Source organism: Capricornis sumatraensis, chromosome 10 (genome assembly GCF_032405125.1).
Source record: "Capricornis sumatraensis isolate serow.1 chromosome 10, serow.2, whole genome shotgun sequence".
Taxonomy (NCBI): domain Eukaryota; kingdom Metazoa; phylum Chordata; class Mammalia; order Artiodactyla; family Bovidae; genus Capricornis; species Capricornis sumatraensis.
In genome coordinates, this window is record NC_091078.1 from 60,246,550 (window position 1) to 60,264,168 (window position 17,619).

General features: G+C 52.4%; 1 protein-coding gene across 2 annotated transcripts in view; it reads left to right on the forward strand.

The window, feature by feature from the left end:
- Nucleotides 1–11,592: 11,592 nt before the first annotated feature.
- Nucleotides 11,593–17,619, forward strand: part of VIPR1 (vasoactive intestinal peptide receptor 1) — a 31,150-nt gene continuing 25,123 nt past the window's right edge. Inside the window, exon 1 of one of the 2 annotated variants that reach the window (XM_068981877.1) lies at nucleotides 11,593–11,670. In XM_068981877.1, the coding sequence (XP_068837978.1) occupies nucleotides 11,593–11,670 (78 nt within the window). The remainder of the gene's footprint in view (nucleotides 11,671–17,619) is intronic. The other variant, XM_068981878.1, reaches the window with a different exon arrangement.

Here is a 17,619-nt window from a genome sequence, read left to right on the forward strand (position 1 = left end):
ATGCATCCAGCCCCTGAAGGGAAGGCTACAACCCCAACCCTACTCTGGCTGCAGATTAAGGGATCCTCGGGCCCAAGTTTTCCCATGAATTGGTGCTTCTCCAAGATGAGGGATGGGATATTTCTTTAATGCACACAGCTGCGTACTTCCTAGGGAGGACCTCTTCTCCTGGTCGTCTGGCTGATACCCAACTGCCCCTAAAGGCCCTCTGGCCTACAAGTCCTCTACCCTCAGCTGAGTAGTACTTCCTTCCTGCTCTTCAGTTGTAGGCTATCTACACACATACTCCACTTCCACCACCAGTTCAAGACCTCCCCTCCCTGATGCTCCATCCTCTCCAGAGCATGTTTCCCACTGAGCCCCTCCTGTGGGCTGTACCACCCAGAGAGGCCAAGCCCAGCCTGTAACCCCCACTCATAGCCTAACTCATCCTTCCAGAGGATTCTGGTCTTCCAACAACCCTGACGGCTCCCAGGACAGGAGCAGTGGCCTCCTTACCTCATCACCACCTTCAAGGCAGAGGACAGAAATGTCTACACACCTCAAGGAAGGACAAATTGGACCAAATTATTTCATATCACAAGGCAAGAGAGCCAACAGCCAAACCAAGGTGGCTACCTGGAAGCGGCAACAGGTGTCAGGATTCACTTGGGCTGAAGCAAAGCTGCGAAACTTGCCTGGGCCCCTAGCCCCATCTTTCTGGGCCATGTCCCATCCCAAGCAAGAAGAGGCTGAGAAGTAGGAAGAGCTGACAAGTGACTTGGGTCTGGGCAGGGTCCAGGATAAAGGGGGAATGGGAGGCATGTGTAGCTGAGGTTATTTTTACCCAGATCTGAGCAAAAAGAGGCATGGGCTGGTCTGGCCAGCGCATCCCATCCTCTGGTACCTGGCCACAAAGTCAAGTGACCTGAAGGCAGGGCTGTATCTCCCCTCAGTGGGGCTCTCTGAGGCAGGACAGTTTCAGATCTTATTATAAGACTCCATGAGGCCAGGCTTCTCTCCTCCTCAGACTGGGGCTCTTTGAGGGAAGGGCTGTGTTTTCTCAGGGCTCCCTGATTTGGGGCAGTGTTCTCCCTCAGAATGGGGCTCCCTAAGGGAGGGCTGTGTCTCCTCTCTAACCAAGCTCCTTGAGAACAGGACTGTGTCTCCCCTCAGATTCAGGTTCCCTGAAGGAGCTCTGTATCTCCCCCTCACTGTGGATCCTCAAGGGCAGGACTAGGTTTCTTCAGAGTGGGCTCCCTGAGGCAGGTCTACATCTCCCCTGAGACTTGGGCTCCCTGAAGTCAGGGCTGTGCCGCCCTCAGATTGGGGCTCCCTGAGGCAGAACTCTATCTCCCTTCAGACTATCATTCTTGGAGAGCAGGGCTGAGTTTTCCTCACAGTGAAGCTCCCTGAGTCAAAGCGGTTTCTCCTCTCAGCTTGTGGCTCCCTGAGGGAAGAGTTGTGTTGCCCTCATATTCAGACTCTCTGAGGAAGTGCTGTATCTCCCTTCAGAATGGGGTTTCCTGAAGGTAAGGCTGTATCTCCCCTCAGATTCTAGTTCCCTCAGGCAGATTTGTGCATCCCCTCAGGCTTGGGGTCCCTGAAGGCAGAGCTGTGTCTACCCTTTAACTGCAGCTCTTTGAAGACAGGGTGATGTCTCACCTCAGATTCCTGTTCCCTGAGGGAGGGTTTTATCTTCCCCCCAGACTGTGGTTCTTTTGAGAACAGGGCTGTGTTTCCTCATAGTGGGGCTCCCCAAGGTAGGAAGGTGTCTCCCCTCAGACTGGGGCTCCCTAAAGACAAGTCTGGTTTTCCCTCAGATTTACCCTCTCTGAGGCAGGGCTGTGTCTCCCCTCAGATTCTGGGTCCCTGAGGGAGCACTGTATCTCTCCCTCACTGTGACCCTCAAGGGAAGAGTTGTGTCTACACAGACTGGGGCTCCCTGAATGAGGGCTGTATCTCTACCTCAGGCTGTAGTTCTTCGAGAGCAGGGCTGTGTTATCTCACAGTGTGGCTTCCTAATATAGAGCAGTGTCTCCCCTCAGAATGGGCCTTCCTGAAGACAAGGCTGTTTTCCCCCTCAGACTGGGCTTTCCTGTCAGGACTGCATGTCCCCTCTGACTGGAATTCTTTGAGGACAGGGCTGTGTCTCACCTCAGATTCCAGGTCCTTGCAGGAGCTCTGTGTCTCCCCTTCACTGTTGGTCCTCAAGGGCAGGTCTATGTTTCCTCAGAGTGTCTCTCCACAGACTGGGGCTCCCTGAAGTTGGTGCTGTGTTTCCCCTCAGAGGGGCCTCCCTTTGCCCAAGGCTGTATCTCCCCCTCACACTATGGTTCTTCAAGAGCTGGGCTGTGTTTTCTTATAGTTGGGCTCCCTGAAGTAGGGAAGTATCTCCCATCAGACTTGGGCTTCTTGCAATCAGGCCTGTGTTTTCTCATAGTGGGACTCCCTGAGGGCAGGGATGTGTCTGCCTTCAGATTTGGGCTCCCTGAAATCAGGATTGTGTTTCTCCTCAGTGTGGGGCTCCCTGAGCAAGGACTGTATCTCCCCCTCAGACTGTGGTTCTTAGAGAGCAGGGCTGTGTTTCCTCATAATGGGGCTCCCTGAGGTAAGAAAGTGTCTCCCCTCAGACTAGGGCTCTATGAAGACAATGCTGTTTGAACCCTCAGATTCACCCTCCCTGAGGCAGGGCTCTGTCTCCCCTCAGATTCTGGGTCCCCAAGAGAACACTGTATCTCCCCTCCTGTGTCTCCTCAAGGACATGGCTTTGTTTCTCCTCAGAATAGGACTTTCTGAGAAAGAGCTGTGTCTCCCCTCAGACTCGTGCAGAATCCACTGGATTGGGGGCCAGAGGGAGGTTTGGGTAGCTGATGGGCAGATGTGAGAACTTCCCCCAGGTTCCCTGGAGACTCCCAGCCTTGAGGTCCTGGCCCCTCTCTAGAGACTGTGGCTCCTCTCTAGGGACTGTGGACTCAGGAGACTCAGGGAGTGCCTCCAGGAGCCAGTCACACATTGTCACTCCTGGTGACAGGCAATGTGGATTGGTGTCAGAAGTCACACGAGGCTGATGCCCATATTAAGAAGATAGGTATCATTCTGGGGTCATGGGTCACCCTGGATTGGGGCCCATGATCAGGATCAAAGGTTAGTCTTATTTGAGACCCATGATAAGGGTTAACAGTCAGGCTAGAGTCAGGAATAAATCCAGGGTCACGTGTAACTCGGGGTGGAGGCCTTAGATCATGGTTAGGGAGCAACCTGTGATCAAGGGTCAGATTTGGACTAGAGTCTAAGACAGGTCTAAGCAGAGTAGGCTTGTTGGAGGACCTCCATCTCTCTTGCTTATCCAGTCATCACCACGCTGGGCCTGTCATCCCAGGAGAGACCCCAGAAGTCTTCCCAGAGTGGGTGACTGACAGGGACTAAGGCCCTAAAGCATGACAAAATCTTCCTTAAGAGATGTGTGGAGAAAGGCATTCCTGGCAGAAGGAACAGCCTAGGCAATGCCACGGAGGCATGAAAGAGCTTGGTGTTCTACATGGCAGAGCCCAGGCTTGGGCTGGGGCAGGGAAGAACAGCTGAAGCCAGACTAAAGAGGGGCAGGGAGGAGGTTCCCTCAGAGCCTGAGAACAGGGTTAGAATCCTGGGACAGAGGGAAGGTGGCATCAGCTATGGATTTTAGGAAGAATCATTCACTTATTTGTTTATTCAATAAACATGATAGAAGGCTGCTTGCCAGGCACCATTCCAAGGACTTGACATACATTTGGGAGCAAAATACCTGAAAATCCCTTCCCTCGTGGAACTTCCCTGCTAGCAGGGAGAAAGACAATAAGTGTAATAAAGTGAATTAACAGATAGTCTAGTCAAGGCTATGGTTTTTCCAGTGGTCATGTATGGATGTGAGAGCTGGACTGAGAAGAAAGCTGAGCGCCGAAGAATTGATGCTTTTGAACTGTGGTGTTGGAGAATACTCTTGTGAGTCCCTTGGACTGCAAGGAGATCCAACCAGTCCATCCTAAAGGAGATCAGTCCTGAGTGTTCATTGGAAAGACTGATGCTGAGGCTGAAACTCCAATACTTTGGCCACCTCATGCGAAGAGTTGACTCATTGGAAAAAACCCTGATGCTGGGAGGGACTGGGGGCAGGAGGAGAAGGGGACGACAGAGGATGAGATGGCTGGATGGCATCACCGACTCGATACGCATGAGTTTGGGTGAACTCCGGGAGATGATGATGGACAGGGAGGCCTGGTGTGCTGCGATTCATGGGGTCGCAAAGAGTCGGACACGACTGAGCGACTGAACTGAACTGAACTGAAAGGATATTGTGCCTTAGGAGGTGATAAGCACAGTGGGGAAAAAGTCTACAGAAAGTGAGGGGCCCCAGTCTGGGGGGAAGCAGTTTACAGTATGAAGTAGGGGAATCAGCCTTAAAGAGAAAGGTCAGGAGCCATAGTGATACCTGGGCAAGAGCATTCCAAGCAGAAGCATCTAACACCTAAGAGCAAGAGTAGGCTAGGAAACTGAAAACCAACTTACGGTTACTAAGGGGGAAGGAGAGGGGGATGAAATAAGAGCCTGGGGTTAACATATACACCTACTATATATAAAATAGATAACCAACAAGGACATACTATATAGCCCAGGAACTACATCTTGTATCAGTTTAGTTCAGTTGAGTCGCTCAGTCGTGTCCACCTCTTTGCAACCCCATGGACTGCAGCACACCTGGCCTCCCTGTCCATCACCAACTCCTGGAGTTTACTCAAACTCATGTCCATTGAGTCGGTGATGCCATCCAGCCATCTCATCCTCTGTCATCCCCTTCGCCTCTTGCCTTCAATCTTTCCCAGCAACAGGGTCTTTTCTAATGAGTCAGTTCTTCACATCAGGGGGCCAAAGTATTGGAGTTTCAGGTTCAGCGTCAGTCCTTCCAATGAATATTCATGACTGATTTCCCTTAGGATGGACTGGTTGGATCTCCTTGCAGTCCAAGGGACTCTCAAGAGTCTTCTCCAACACCACAGTTCAAAAGCATCAATTCTTTAGCACTCAGCTTTCTTTATAGTCCAACTCTTACATCCATACATGACCACTGGAAAAACCATAGCTCTGATGAGACAGATCTTTGTTGGCAAAGTAATGTCTCTGCTTTTTAATATGCTGTCTAGGTTGGTCATAACTTTTCTTCCAAGGAGCAAGCATCTTTTAATTTCATGGCTGCAGTCACCATCTAGAGTGATTTTGGAGCCCCCCAAAATAGAGGCTCTCACTATTTTCACTATTTCTCCATCTTGTATAACCTATAGTAGAAAGGAATATGAAAAAGAATATATGTACATGTATCACTTTGCTTTATAGCAGAAACTAACACAACATTGTAAATCAACTATACTTCAATTAAAAAAAAAAAAAGAGTGGACCAAGAAGGAGTTTTTGAACTAGCAGGGAGGCCATTATGGCTGGAGACAAGAGTGGGAGAAGCAGAGGTAAAGGAAGGGTAAAGAGGGACCTCACTCAGGATCTGTGGGCAATTTGAACTCACGAGCAAATCACCGCACTTACGTTTTTAAGATCTGTTTTAAAGTAATCCGTCTTAGCGAAATAGTTAAATAACACCACAGAATGCAGTCACCAGAACTCCGACTGTGGAAAGCCAGTAGACAGGACCCCATCCCAATTTCTTCCAAGGAGAACTTGCAAGGAAGAGAGGCAGAGAGATGGAGGGAGACTGTCTTGAATTATAACGTGTGAGCCTTATTTAAACAAAGAACTGGTAGAAAATAAAGGCATTTGTGAGGCAAAGAGGGAAAATTAAATAATGACTATTTAACGCTGTTTAGGAATTTGGGTAGGTTGGGGTGGTTAGCATAAAAATGGTATTGTGTGACAATGGTATTTTGGGTCTTTTTTTTTTTTTTTAGTTCTTATTCTTTAGAGCTACCTATGGAGATATCTGGGCTTCCATGATAGCTGAGTTGGTAAAGAATCCACCTGCAATGCAGGAGACCCTGGTTCGGTTCCTTGGTCAGAAAGATTCGCTAGAGAAGGGAGAGGCTACCCACTCCAGTATTCTCGGGCTTGCCTTGTGTCTCAGCTGGTAAAGAATCTGCCTGCAATGCAGGAGACCTGGGTTCGATCCCTGGATTGGGAAGATCCCCTGGAGAAAGGAAAGGCTACCCACCCCAGTATTCTGGCCTGGAGAATTCCATGGACTGTAGTCCATGGAGTTGCAAAGAGTTGGACACAACTTCACTTACACTTTTACTAAGATATTTACAGATAAAATGATAGATCGATGATGATTTAAAATGATCATGGTTGGGGTGAGGTCACAGAGGAGTTCCTTCTGGAGTCATCCTTGTCTGTGCCCAGAATAGGCATTCCCCAAGGATAGGACCATGGTCTCCGCTTCCTCTGTCTCCTGAAGCAGGAGCTCTCCCCTGCCTTCATTTTCCATGACTCAGTCTCCCCTCTGTGGTAGCTGCAGACATGCATCACCTGGATGGATCTCCTGTCAAGAAAGAACTTGCCATTTCAGCTGAGAGCTGAATTCAGTGAGCTGACAGCCTCTAGGAATAATGCCTTCAGGATCCACCACAGCATTTGAGGTGAAGGCCTGCTCTTCCCAGATGGCCCCCAGACACTGAGTGCACACAGTAGGGTTACTAAGGCATCTGTGTGCCACCTTGGCTCTGCAGTTCATGGTCAGGCTGGCAGAGGCTCTGTCAGAACTGCATCTCAATTTGCGGTTCTCCCTGCTGGTTCCTGCCTTGCCATTCACAGGGATCTCCTCCTTTGTCATCTCCTAACATCCAATAATCCTGAATCCATCCAGCATCTGATCACTGGAGGGCCTGAACTCATGCACCTAGAGTTGGCAACATCACCTCCTCTCGGACCCCAACCATTTCTGAGCTCTAAACCCCAGGCTCCAGGATCAAGGGATGGTATAGTCCATTTCAGAAGCCGTCCCTGGTCTTTTTCATTTCCCGATCTCAGAAGTCAGGACAACTCTGTCTCCATCATCTATACTCTATGGACTTTGTTTATTTCCCTAGTGCAGCTGCAGCATCATGAGAACGTCCCTCCAGTCTCCCACTCAAGCAATGCCAGTTTGCCCTAGAGGGGTTGCCAGTGTCTTAAGTCACTGTGACATCCCCAGTACTTATCACAGGGCCAGGTCAGTGGAGGTGGTGATACAAGAGGGATGAAGGAATACTATTCCCTGCAAGCTGTTACAGACAAGATGAAGGGATTATTGCTTCTTTAAGCAACGGGCCTCTCCTGCCTTCCACCAAAGCACAGCTTGGAGTTAATAAGTATCTGCTGGGGAAGTGGTGGGCAGTCCCTCTCGATGGAGGTGTCTTCAACTCAGAAACTCAGAAAGGGCAAAGCTTGCTTGCATCCACCCAACAATGTGGACGGCTCTGGAAGGGGCATCCTGAGCAGTGACTCCCCAGGCCAGTTCCTGGTTCCTACCATGAAGGCCAGACAGTGCTGTGAGTGCCTGAGCAGGGAGCCTTCAAGCAGTGCATGCACGACTCGACTCCAGGAGGTGGGAGAAGACTGGGGGAGGCAAGAGTGGCACCCACTGCTAGGATGCGGCAGGCAGCCAGGAAGCCAGGCAGGCTCCAAATGAGTAACTGCAGATTCTTTCCTGCCTTGCCTGTCATCACGGGGAAAGGCAAGTGACTCTCTCTCTCTTTCCCCCTACACCCTTGCACTCCTTGGATTCCTGCATCCAGAAGGGAGCTGGGTCTTGGGCCAGAGACTGGAGACTGGTTCCAGGGATCCAGGGGGAGAAACCTCAGAACAGAATACTCCTGGAGAAATCCATTCAAGAGGACAGGAGAGAGCAAAGAGCGGGAGGTGGCTGCAGCCCCCTTCCCAAACCTGGCAAAGGCCAACTCCAGAGGCACTCGGGCTTCAGATAGGGTGGGGGATGGGGAGTGGAGATTCGAGTCTCTGCTTCCCACACCCTCAAGTAGTCTGTCTCCCTGCTCCTCACCCCCACACACCTCCAGTTTCTGATATCCCTCCCCAGCCCAAGAAGCTTCCCCGGACCATTAGGCAGGTGAAAGGATGGTTTCATCAGATCCCAAGGACTCCCCAGGAGTAGCCCCCTGGGAGACCTCTCAGTGCCTCAGGACATAGAACTGGACATGCAGGAACATAACTGATCAAAACAAGGTCAAACTGACTCATGGTTGAATTTTTCAGGTTTTTGTTTGGTTTTGCTATTTTCCTTTTCCTGCGCCTTCTTTCACTTCTGAAGTTGTTTTGTGCCTTTTGCTAGGTAAGGAAGGGTGGGTCTCCCGGGAGAACAATTCTGAAAAAACAAAGAAGTAATTTTCATTGTAAAGAATCTACACAGAAACTATTATTCCTTAGTCACCCGCTTCCTTCCTGGGAGTTTGAGGACTGCAAGGGCATCCAGGGGCCCTGCCAGTCACTCTTACTGCCACCAACCTGCCCACATAGCCCTCCAGCTAAGGAGGGGGTGTCGTGTGGACACCCTCCAGGAGAGAGGAGAGCAGCCACCCCCCAACTGGGAGCCATCAGATTTCCACCCTTCCTCCATTTTCCCAGGACTTCCCTGGTGGCTCTGATGGTAAAGCATCTGCTTACAATGCGGGAGACCTGGGTTTGATCCCTGGGTTGGGAAGATCCTCTGGAGAAGGAAATGGCAACCTACTCTAGTACTCTTGCCTGAAAAATCCCATGGATGGAGGAGAGTGGTAGGCTACAGTCCACAGGGTCGCAAAGAGTCAGACACGACTGAGTGACTTCACTTTCACTTCCATTTCCCCCCTCCCGCTTCTGCCCCCATTCTGGGCCTCACCAAGAGTCACTTGGCTAAGTGGGGTCTTTGTTTTTTGTTGTTATTGTTTAGTTGCTAAGTCACATGTGACTCTTCTGCCACCCCATGGACTGTGTAGCCCACCAGGCTCCTCTGTCCATGGGATTTTCCAGGCAAGAATACTGGAATGGTTTGCCATTTCCTTCTCCTAAGGATCTTCCCAACCCAGGAATCAAATCCACGTCTCCTGAAGCTGTCTCCTGCATTGCAGGTGGATTCTTTACCACTGAGCCACCAGGGAAGCCCCAAGTGGGGTCTGGCTGACTCCCTCGTATTCCCCAATACTCAGCCTCCTCAAATGCATTCTCAAGTACCCAAACTATCTGTCCTCAGAGAGAGCAGAACTTCAGCAGGCCAAAGGACATGCCTTAACTGTGGGACTTCATCAGCATTATTCTGCAGGTGATCAGGTGGTGTGTGTGTGTGTGTGTGTGTGTGTGTAGAATGGGAAAGGGTTTACGAGAGCCAAATCTCATGGATTTGCCGTTCCCATCTAGGACTCCTGGGGCACTGTGCCAGCAGAGGTGACACTCCAGAATGAGGACACAATTCCACTGCCTTGCTAGAGAACTGAGGCCTGAGTGGGGGTGCTGGCTGGGCACAAGGAGTGGCAAGGACCTCTGACCCCTGAGCCTAATCTGGCCTCCAGAAGTGAGAATGGCTGAGGAGATGGTTGGTGACTCACTCTTCAAACACTTCCTCCCTGGAGGAATTGAGTCCAAGCCCCAGAATGGCCAGGGCAAAGGCATCTCCACAGTTCTCTAGTCTGGGGAAGTGCTTCTGTCCAGGCTAACTGATTATATTTCCATAGTTTAATAGTTTATATATTTATAATGGTTTATGTTTAATAGTTATATTAAATATAACTGATTATATTTCCACTGGAAGGAGGTGGAAATCTAGGGGGAGTACAATAGCTCCCCAGGTCCTTCCCAGGCAAGAGATGCTGCTGACTTCATCTCTGTGCCCTGCTGCACAGCACAGAGTCTGGCACATAGCAAAGTATTAATGAATGTGAGACGAAGGGAGGATGGGAGCGAAGAAGTGTAGAGAGAGAGGGAGGAGAGAGAGTAGAAGATGAGTAGACATGGAAGGGAAGAAGGAAAGGGAGGGCGGGAGAGAGAAAGCAAATGCTAGTATCCAAATAAGCCCAAATCGAGGAGGGGCTGGACGCTCATCCTTTCCTGGCTTTCCCTTGTCTCTCTATAACTCTATCCTGCTCCATCAGTGGCCAGAGTTCCCCGCGCTGTAGGGAGGAAAACCCCAGTGGGTCCGCAGGGAATTCCGTCGCACCTGCGGGTCACCCAGCGCCTGGAATAGCATCTCCTTCAAGCTGCCGCATATCCCGCAAGCGCCCAGGGATGCGCAGCCCTCTCCGCCTCTCCAGAAAAAACCGCCCTCCCCTAACTCCTATCACAGTCACTCACCAGCCACCCTATCCCACTGCCACCACCGCCACCTCCAGCCTCGATCTCACCTTCTAGAACCTTTGGAAAGAGGGCAAGGCAGCCACCTGGATTTGGTCCACAAGAAGGAGACCTTTCAGGGCGCTGCGCCAAGAACCTGCGCCTCATTCTAAGGACGAATAAATCAAGCCCTGAGATTGAACGGTGGAGACTGGATGGTCCGATGTCAGCCGCAGAATCTTGGAAGCGAGGCATCGGAGGCAGGCGGCCCAGGTCCGGGGGTTTCTCTGTACCTCGGTTTCCTAAGCTGTAATATAGGGAAGGCGGGAAGAGGAGGACTCCGGTTGTTTCAGGTCGGATGCGCGGGTTCTGGACTCGCTTGCTGGGAAACAGACCTTCCTTTTCCGCGCGATGGCGCTAGAACTTAGGTTCTGCCTTCTTTCGGAGGTGCTCCGGCCCGAGACGCGCGAGGGCGCGGACATGCCATCCTTCCTGAAGCACGACCCTCGACTGGTCATGAATGATCCGAGAGCACAGCCGGTATCTAGCGCGCCCTACTAGGTCGCCAGGGCTCGAGGAAGGCACCAGGGATCAAATAATCGGGCCTCACTTGCGCCGTAACTTCCCTTCGTGTGGCCTCTCCCGCGCGAGGGATGAGTTGCGGAGATTGAAAATGGATCAAACAGTGAGCCCCACTTTTCTGGGGCACTTGCAGCCCAGAACCTTAAGAAAGTCTCGGCCTTCAGCCTGAGGGATGATAAGTCACGATTTGTCTTGTAGTCCGGCCCGCCTGCACCTACCCTCCGAGGTGCAGAAGTGAAAAATGGGGAGATTGGGAGGCCTCCTAGAGCAGATGGCTCTAAAGGTGAAAGAGCAGAGCGCCCTGGGGTGGGGCTCAAGGGGCGTGCGGGAATGGGAGATCGCAGTCAGGCTCTTGGAAACGTCGTGAGCCACGCACAGAAAAATGGGGCAGTTGGGCTCTCGGGATTCCCGGAGATGCGGTCCCAAGGGACGAAAGTCTACCCACACCTCGCGGTTGAGGATTGAAGTGTGAGACTGGTGGGGGGAGCGCGCAGACTCCCTACTAGCCAGGGCGCCCCCCAGCCCCGCCCCACACCTGCGCGGCTGCCCCGCCTCTGCCGAGCCATTGGCTAGACCCGCCGCCCGTCAGACGAGCCCCCAGGGCCCGCCCACGCCCACGCCCTGAGCGGCGCCTCATAGCGCCAGGACCACCTAGGCAGCGCCACTGTGTCAGGCTCCCCGCCGTCGGCCGCGTGGTGCGCCGCCCGCCTGCCAGTTACCGGCGCGGGGCCGCCCGCCGCCGGCTCGGGGCGGACCATGAGCCCGACAAGCCCGCCGCCCGCCCGCTGGTTCTGCGTGCTGACCGGCGCCCTCGTCTGCGTCCTCGGCCCCGCGGTGAGTGTCCGCCGGGCAGCCCGGAGTCCCGGCAGCTGGGGGTGGAGCTGGGGTGACGGGAGCCCGGCCGTGTGCTCACGTCTGTGTGGAGGGGATAAGGGGCGCGGAGCATGCGGTCTCGTCTTCGCTGCGCCTGAGACTGGATCTAGACCCGAGGGCGGCGTAGGGTCTCCCTCGCGCCTAGTCCCTTCACGCGCAGTCTGGAGCCCATTCTGCGTCAGAATCTGGGACACTCGTAGAGGGGCGGCGGGAAAGAGCTAGCTCCAAACTTGCCTTGCGTGTAACGGCTGTGGGTTGGCGAAGTCAGTGAATGCAGGGTCGGGGACTGCGGGGCACTGAAATGAAAGGTCTGGTAGACAGTAGGTTAGGGGGAGGCTGTGAGGGTCGTCGTTGTGTGCTCTGCCCGCCGGGAGGTGTCTGTGGGGCATTAAGTTACTTGTAAGAGTGACATTCAGCAGCAGACCAAGCACTGAGCACCCCCCTCCCCACCCCGGAAGGGGCCTTGGGGATCAAGTGACCGGCAGGCAGACCCTTCCTGTGCCCTCCCACTGAGCAGAGTTGAAAGATATGGAGCCCAAGGTGGAAGGTGGTGGGCAATGAGGAGATGGGGTGGTGTTTATTGGAGAAGGCCAGACATGTGCATGGGAAGGGAGCAAACAACCAAGAAGCAGTGGCCACCCTCTTCCTTGCACTTCTGTTTCATCTCCGCATGGGTATGTGTGTGTGTGCCCCTGGTACCCATGTGCCCCATGTGTGGGTGTGCCCATGTGTGTGCCTAGTGGAGTGGGGGACACTCACTTGGGTTGCAGGGCAGATTCTGGCTCAGGCAGGAGATGCATGGGTCAACTTCCTGTAAGATTAGGGAAGACCTGAAGACTACCCAAGCCCATTTTACAGATGGGCAAAGTGAGGCCCAAAGATATCAGAGCCACACCTGTCCCCCACCCATCAGACCTGGACTGAAGCTGATTTCTTTCTATCCCTCCCCTGGAATTTGAGGAATCTGAGGTTGTTGCTTGGGCAGAGCCTAAACCTGTGGGTTCCAGGTCTGGCACCAGCTCCAGGTTGGCTGGTGGGTGGATGGAGTATATGGGTCATCTATAGTCTCTTCTGTCCCATGAGTATCTCCCTGACCATCACCTCCACCAGGGCAGGAATCTCTGTTTCCATCTTGCTAACGTGCTACACACATGGGCTGGAGTGCTCATTGCTTGTCCTGGGAGCAGACATTATGACAATTGGCATAATTCTTCTCTCACTGAGGTGGTGAGACCCACCTCCTGAGCTCTCAAAGCCCCACCAAGTTCTGGCCCTGAAGGCACACTCTGGAAACACTTAGAGCCTCTCAGGGTCACAGAGCTTCCAGGCCTCACCAGCAACCCTCTGGCTCTCCCACCCCTGAGCTCTGACCACTCAAATTTTCCATGAATGAACCAGGGATCTTGGGACCACCACTGGCACCACATTCTCCCATTGCTGGAGGCTTCTCAGTCTAGGGGCAGGCTGGTTTCAGTGGGGTCCCGTCTCCAGCAACATCTGCCCCCCACCTCCTGAGACAGTTCAACCCTGGCCCTTGCCATGCCTACCCTCCCCTGTCTTTCCACATCTTATTTGGTTAGTTCCCAACTCCAGCTCCTCCTCCAGACAGCCTTCCCTGATTGTTCCAACCCACTGAGCCCTTCCCACTCTGACCTCACTCTTCAACCCTAGCCTGGGCCCTTTTGACCATCCCATGGGATCAAGGCCTAAGGTCTCTCACCCTCCCATGTCCCCTGCAGCCCAGTGCAGGGCTGGGCCTGCAGAGGGAGGAGAAGGGACTCACCTGGGAGTCGGTGAGAGCAGGCTGGAATGAGGGGCCCCTATTTCCCTCTCTACTTCTCCCTTCTCCACACAAGCCACCACTTGCTCCCACACCAAATAGACACCAGGCAATCCTGCTTCAGCCAGACTCGGGGAAGGGGGGTAGTGTGTTATCAGAGTCATAAAATGGCAGCTGCAAAGTTCAGTTTGAAGACCCAAGGCCGTATCACTCCTGTTTATGGAGCCCTGACCTCAGCCTGGGAAGAGGAAATTTCTGAACAGGGAAGCAAAAAAAGGAAAGAAAACCTCCAGTGTCTCAGAAGAGGAAGTCTTCTCCAAGGCCACCCTTCAAGCTTTCCACTGCCCCTACCCCCTGGAGAGTAGGCACAGGAGCTCCTCATTGGTAGCAGAACTGCTCAGGCCAGTGCCCAGCCCAAGGGCGGAGACAAGAGGTGTCATAGAGAAGGGGCAGACCCATGCCCTGCCCTGGGAAGATTCTCCAGCTGGTAGCAGAGAGCAGAGCCAGTGACCCAGGAGAACCAGCCCAGCCAGATGTGGGCTGCAGCCTTTTAGAACTGGGGCAATGGTCACTCACAGGAGCAGTCAGGGAAAGCTCCCTGGAGGAGGCAGGGCAGTCCCTAAAGAGTTTGGCCAAATGATCCAGTCTTCCACCTGAGCCTATGAGACAGCCTCTATTGGCAGGACAAATGGGCCTGTCCCCAGAAGGAGGAGGAAGCCCTCAGCTCCCCCTACCCCATCTCCCAGAGGCTGGGTTGGCCCAGGGATTCAGAGAGGCCTGGTTCCTCTGACTTCACTGTGAGCCTTACTGGCCATCTCCTGAAAGCTTCACCTTGCCATAAGCATCCTGCCCCAGCCATCTGCTCCAGGAGCTTCCATGGCTACCCAGCAGTCCTGGCCCCTAGCCGGCCACCTGTGGTGTTTAGGAAACGGCTACAGAGGGGTCAAGTCTCCTCAAGTCAAGTGAGCGTGTCAGTTAGGCCTGCCCAAGGCTCCCAGGGGTGAGGGGTGGGCAGGGCTGTGCTGGAAGATCGAGCTCCCTTCTGAAGTTTCCACCATCCCATGCTGCCCTGACATCTATCTTTCCAGACATTTCTAGAGCTTCCAAGATGAGTAGCCTGAGCTGTGTCCTCAGCGCACTCCATGGCCAGTCGACATGGAGAACATGTTTCCTCTCTGTGGATCGGCCTCTGTTTCCTCATCACAAAAAGGAGAGTGAGAACCCTTGGCCCAACATGCAGGAGAAATGGGAAAAGAGGCCAGCTCCACCTTGGCTGGAGCCGCGTCTTCCCCACCCCGCCCCATCGCACCCCATCTCACCCCAGCCTCACAACTGACTAGGAAAAGGGCTTGGCCTTCCAGTCAGGACTTCTGTGGTTGAAGGATGTGAAAGTGCTGTGTGAACTGTGTGGCAGATTGTTCCTTCCTCTGGATCCCCAGCCTGGGAGCCTTATGGACCCTTCTTCACCTTTCTTTGTCCCCCTTGCCCAGGGGTTTCCAGCGAAGGCAGGAATCCTGGGCACAGGGGGTGGTATGTCCTCTTGGGTGGCCAGACAATATGGGGCATGAGGTTCCAGGCCCAGGCAGGTGACAGATCCTCTTAGGGAGGATTGGATGGATGGGCCCTTCTGCATGGTGGCAGTCTCATGGCAATCCAGCCTGAGGAGCCACTTACAGGGGCTCCTCACTGTGCCCCTCTGGCTGTGGATGCAGGAATGGGGTCTGGGGACTAGACAAAGCCTCATCCCTTCCTCCTTGCTCCATCTTCTCAACCTCCTAGACTCCTCCCTTTCCTGTCTGACCTCCCCAACACAAAGCTGTTCTCACTGTACCAAGGAAAATGCAGTGTGTGTGAACTCTCTCACATGCCTTAGATGTATTTCAGAAGAAAAAGAAATACAGTCTAATCTCTCTGCCACATTATGGGTTTTTTAAAACTTTTATTGTGAACATTTTCAAGCATATAAAAAAAACGTAGAGCAAGTAGTATAATGAACATGGAAATGCCCATTTCCGGGAGCGATGTCACCAAAACAGCAATATAGGAATTTCCAATGTTTGTCCACTCCAAATTTCTAGATTTGAAAGTCATTAACCATTAATATTTGCACCATTTGCTCTTTTGGCTGAAGTATTTGAAATTATGTTATAGATATCATAGAGCAAATTATTTTAAGATGCATCTCTAAAATCAAGGGTATTTTCCTGTATACCATCATCACTCCTAACAAAATTAACAGGGATTCCTTAATAGCTGATATTCAATAGCTGATATCCCCTACTAACATTTAATCAAGCATCACAAGATGTGTGGTGATATTATCAGGGGCAGAAGGGGTGTTGCATTTACTGCAAGGAACTTTCCTGCCTTGCCATGATGGGACTGTACAGTGAACTGGCAGGTGGGTGACAGGAAGAGCAGGGAGCCTTGAGCAGGTGGGTGGGCAGCAGGCTAGATTTCACCAGACAGGGCTCAATCTTATCTGCACCCCCTCTCATGTGGTTCATGATGTGAAGGTCTGTGTCACCCAGGAAGTGCCTCCGGCCATCTTGAAAACAAGTTCTTCCTGCCCAGGGGAGGGTAAGAGGGGTGAGGGGAGAGGAAGAGGTCACCAGCAGACATGTCAAGGACTCACGGCTCCAGGTGCTGGTGCCCTGCTTTCTGCGGTTGATCAGACACCAACATCACCCACAGACACCATATTTGAAACTGAGTGTTATTTCTGCAGTGGTACCCAGGATGACTTTCAAAAGACAGAGGATTGAAACCTAAGTCCCTACTGCCCCTGCTTAGCAAAGTGACCTCATGGTAACAAAGGTAGTAAAGACCCTCTTCATGGTGATCCTCTGCAAAAAAACCTGAAAGGCTTCGTGGCCCTCAGTAAACCTCACAAGAAGGGCCTTTTAATGGGTCCAGGCTTAACACCAAGCTGAACTCCTTTGCATTCTCCTAATAATGAGAGCCCTTATCCTGGTATCACCTTGAACTGCGGAAAGTTCTTTCTTGCCTGAGACCCAAGCTTGTGTCCCTATGTCTCCCTCTTTTTCTTACCCTCAGCCCCCCAACACAATTTCTCACTCCATCCTCCTACTACTCCCTAGAGTTCAACCTTCCCCAGGATTTTTATTTATTTTTTGGCTGTGCCTCCAAAAATGTGGCACGTGGGATCTTAGTTTCCGGACTAGGGGTCAAACCTTTGCCCCTTGGATTGGAAGCGCAGTCTTAAGCACTGGACCATCAGGAATGTCCATCCTTCCCAGGATTTGCAGAGACGGGAGGCTTTGGACTATTGGCCAAAGAACGTGAAAATACAGGTAGGGTAAGAGAAATCAGACAGCAATAGGGGGCAAAGGAGAACCAGGCTTGAGACCTCTCCTCTGGTGGACACTGCTGCCACTTGTGAGTGGGAAGGACATTCAGGCTGCCTGGGATTCTGCAGGGCTATCATGCTGGAGCTAGGCTGGCGTCTAGGCACGTGGGGCTGGGCTGGGGCTTTGGCAACAACTGGTAACCTTTGTCAATCCCCCTGTGTCCTTTGCATGTAACTCTCAACACAACCTTGATGTAAGTGGTGCTGTCATGGTTGCCAATTCTACAGGTGAACTGAGGTGACCTGCCCAAGTTTGCCCAGCCAGGAAGTGGCCAAGAGTCTGCTTCCAGAACTCGTGGACTTATCTAGGCTATGCCATCTTATAAGAGTAACTCCTTCTTCCAAAGTGGCTATGGCATGCCACATGCTGCCCTGGGACTTTAGAGATAGGTTTTAATGAGATGTACACATCAGAAGTGATATCAGGGAATTGTCTCACACATGTGCACCTGTGTAGACACCACCCAGATCAAGCTATTATACCTTCCCATCAGCCCAGCAGATGCCCCTGTTTCTCTTCCCACTAAGATAGTCATCTCGACTTCCTTTAGTGCCCTCTGAAAAGGCGGGAGCCTATTTCTCCTCTTTTCTGTGACCTCTGGATCCCATGATTTACCTCACTTCCTGTGCCCGACCCGACTCTTTCCTCCTCCCCCTCCTCTCCTCTCCACCCTCACTTCTTCCTTGACTACAAGATCTGCAACTCCTCACCAGTTCAAACACAGAAACCAAAACGAAGGGGACATCCGGGAAGCTGGTT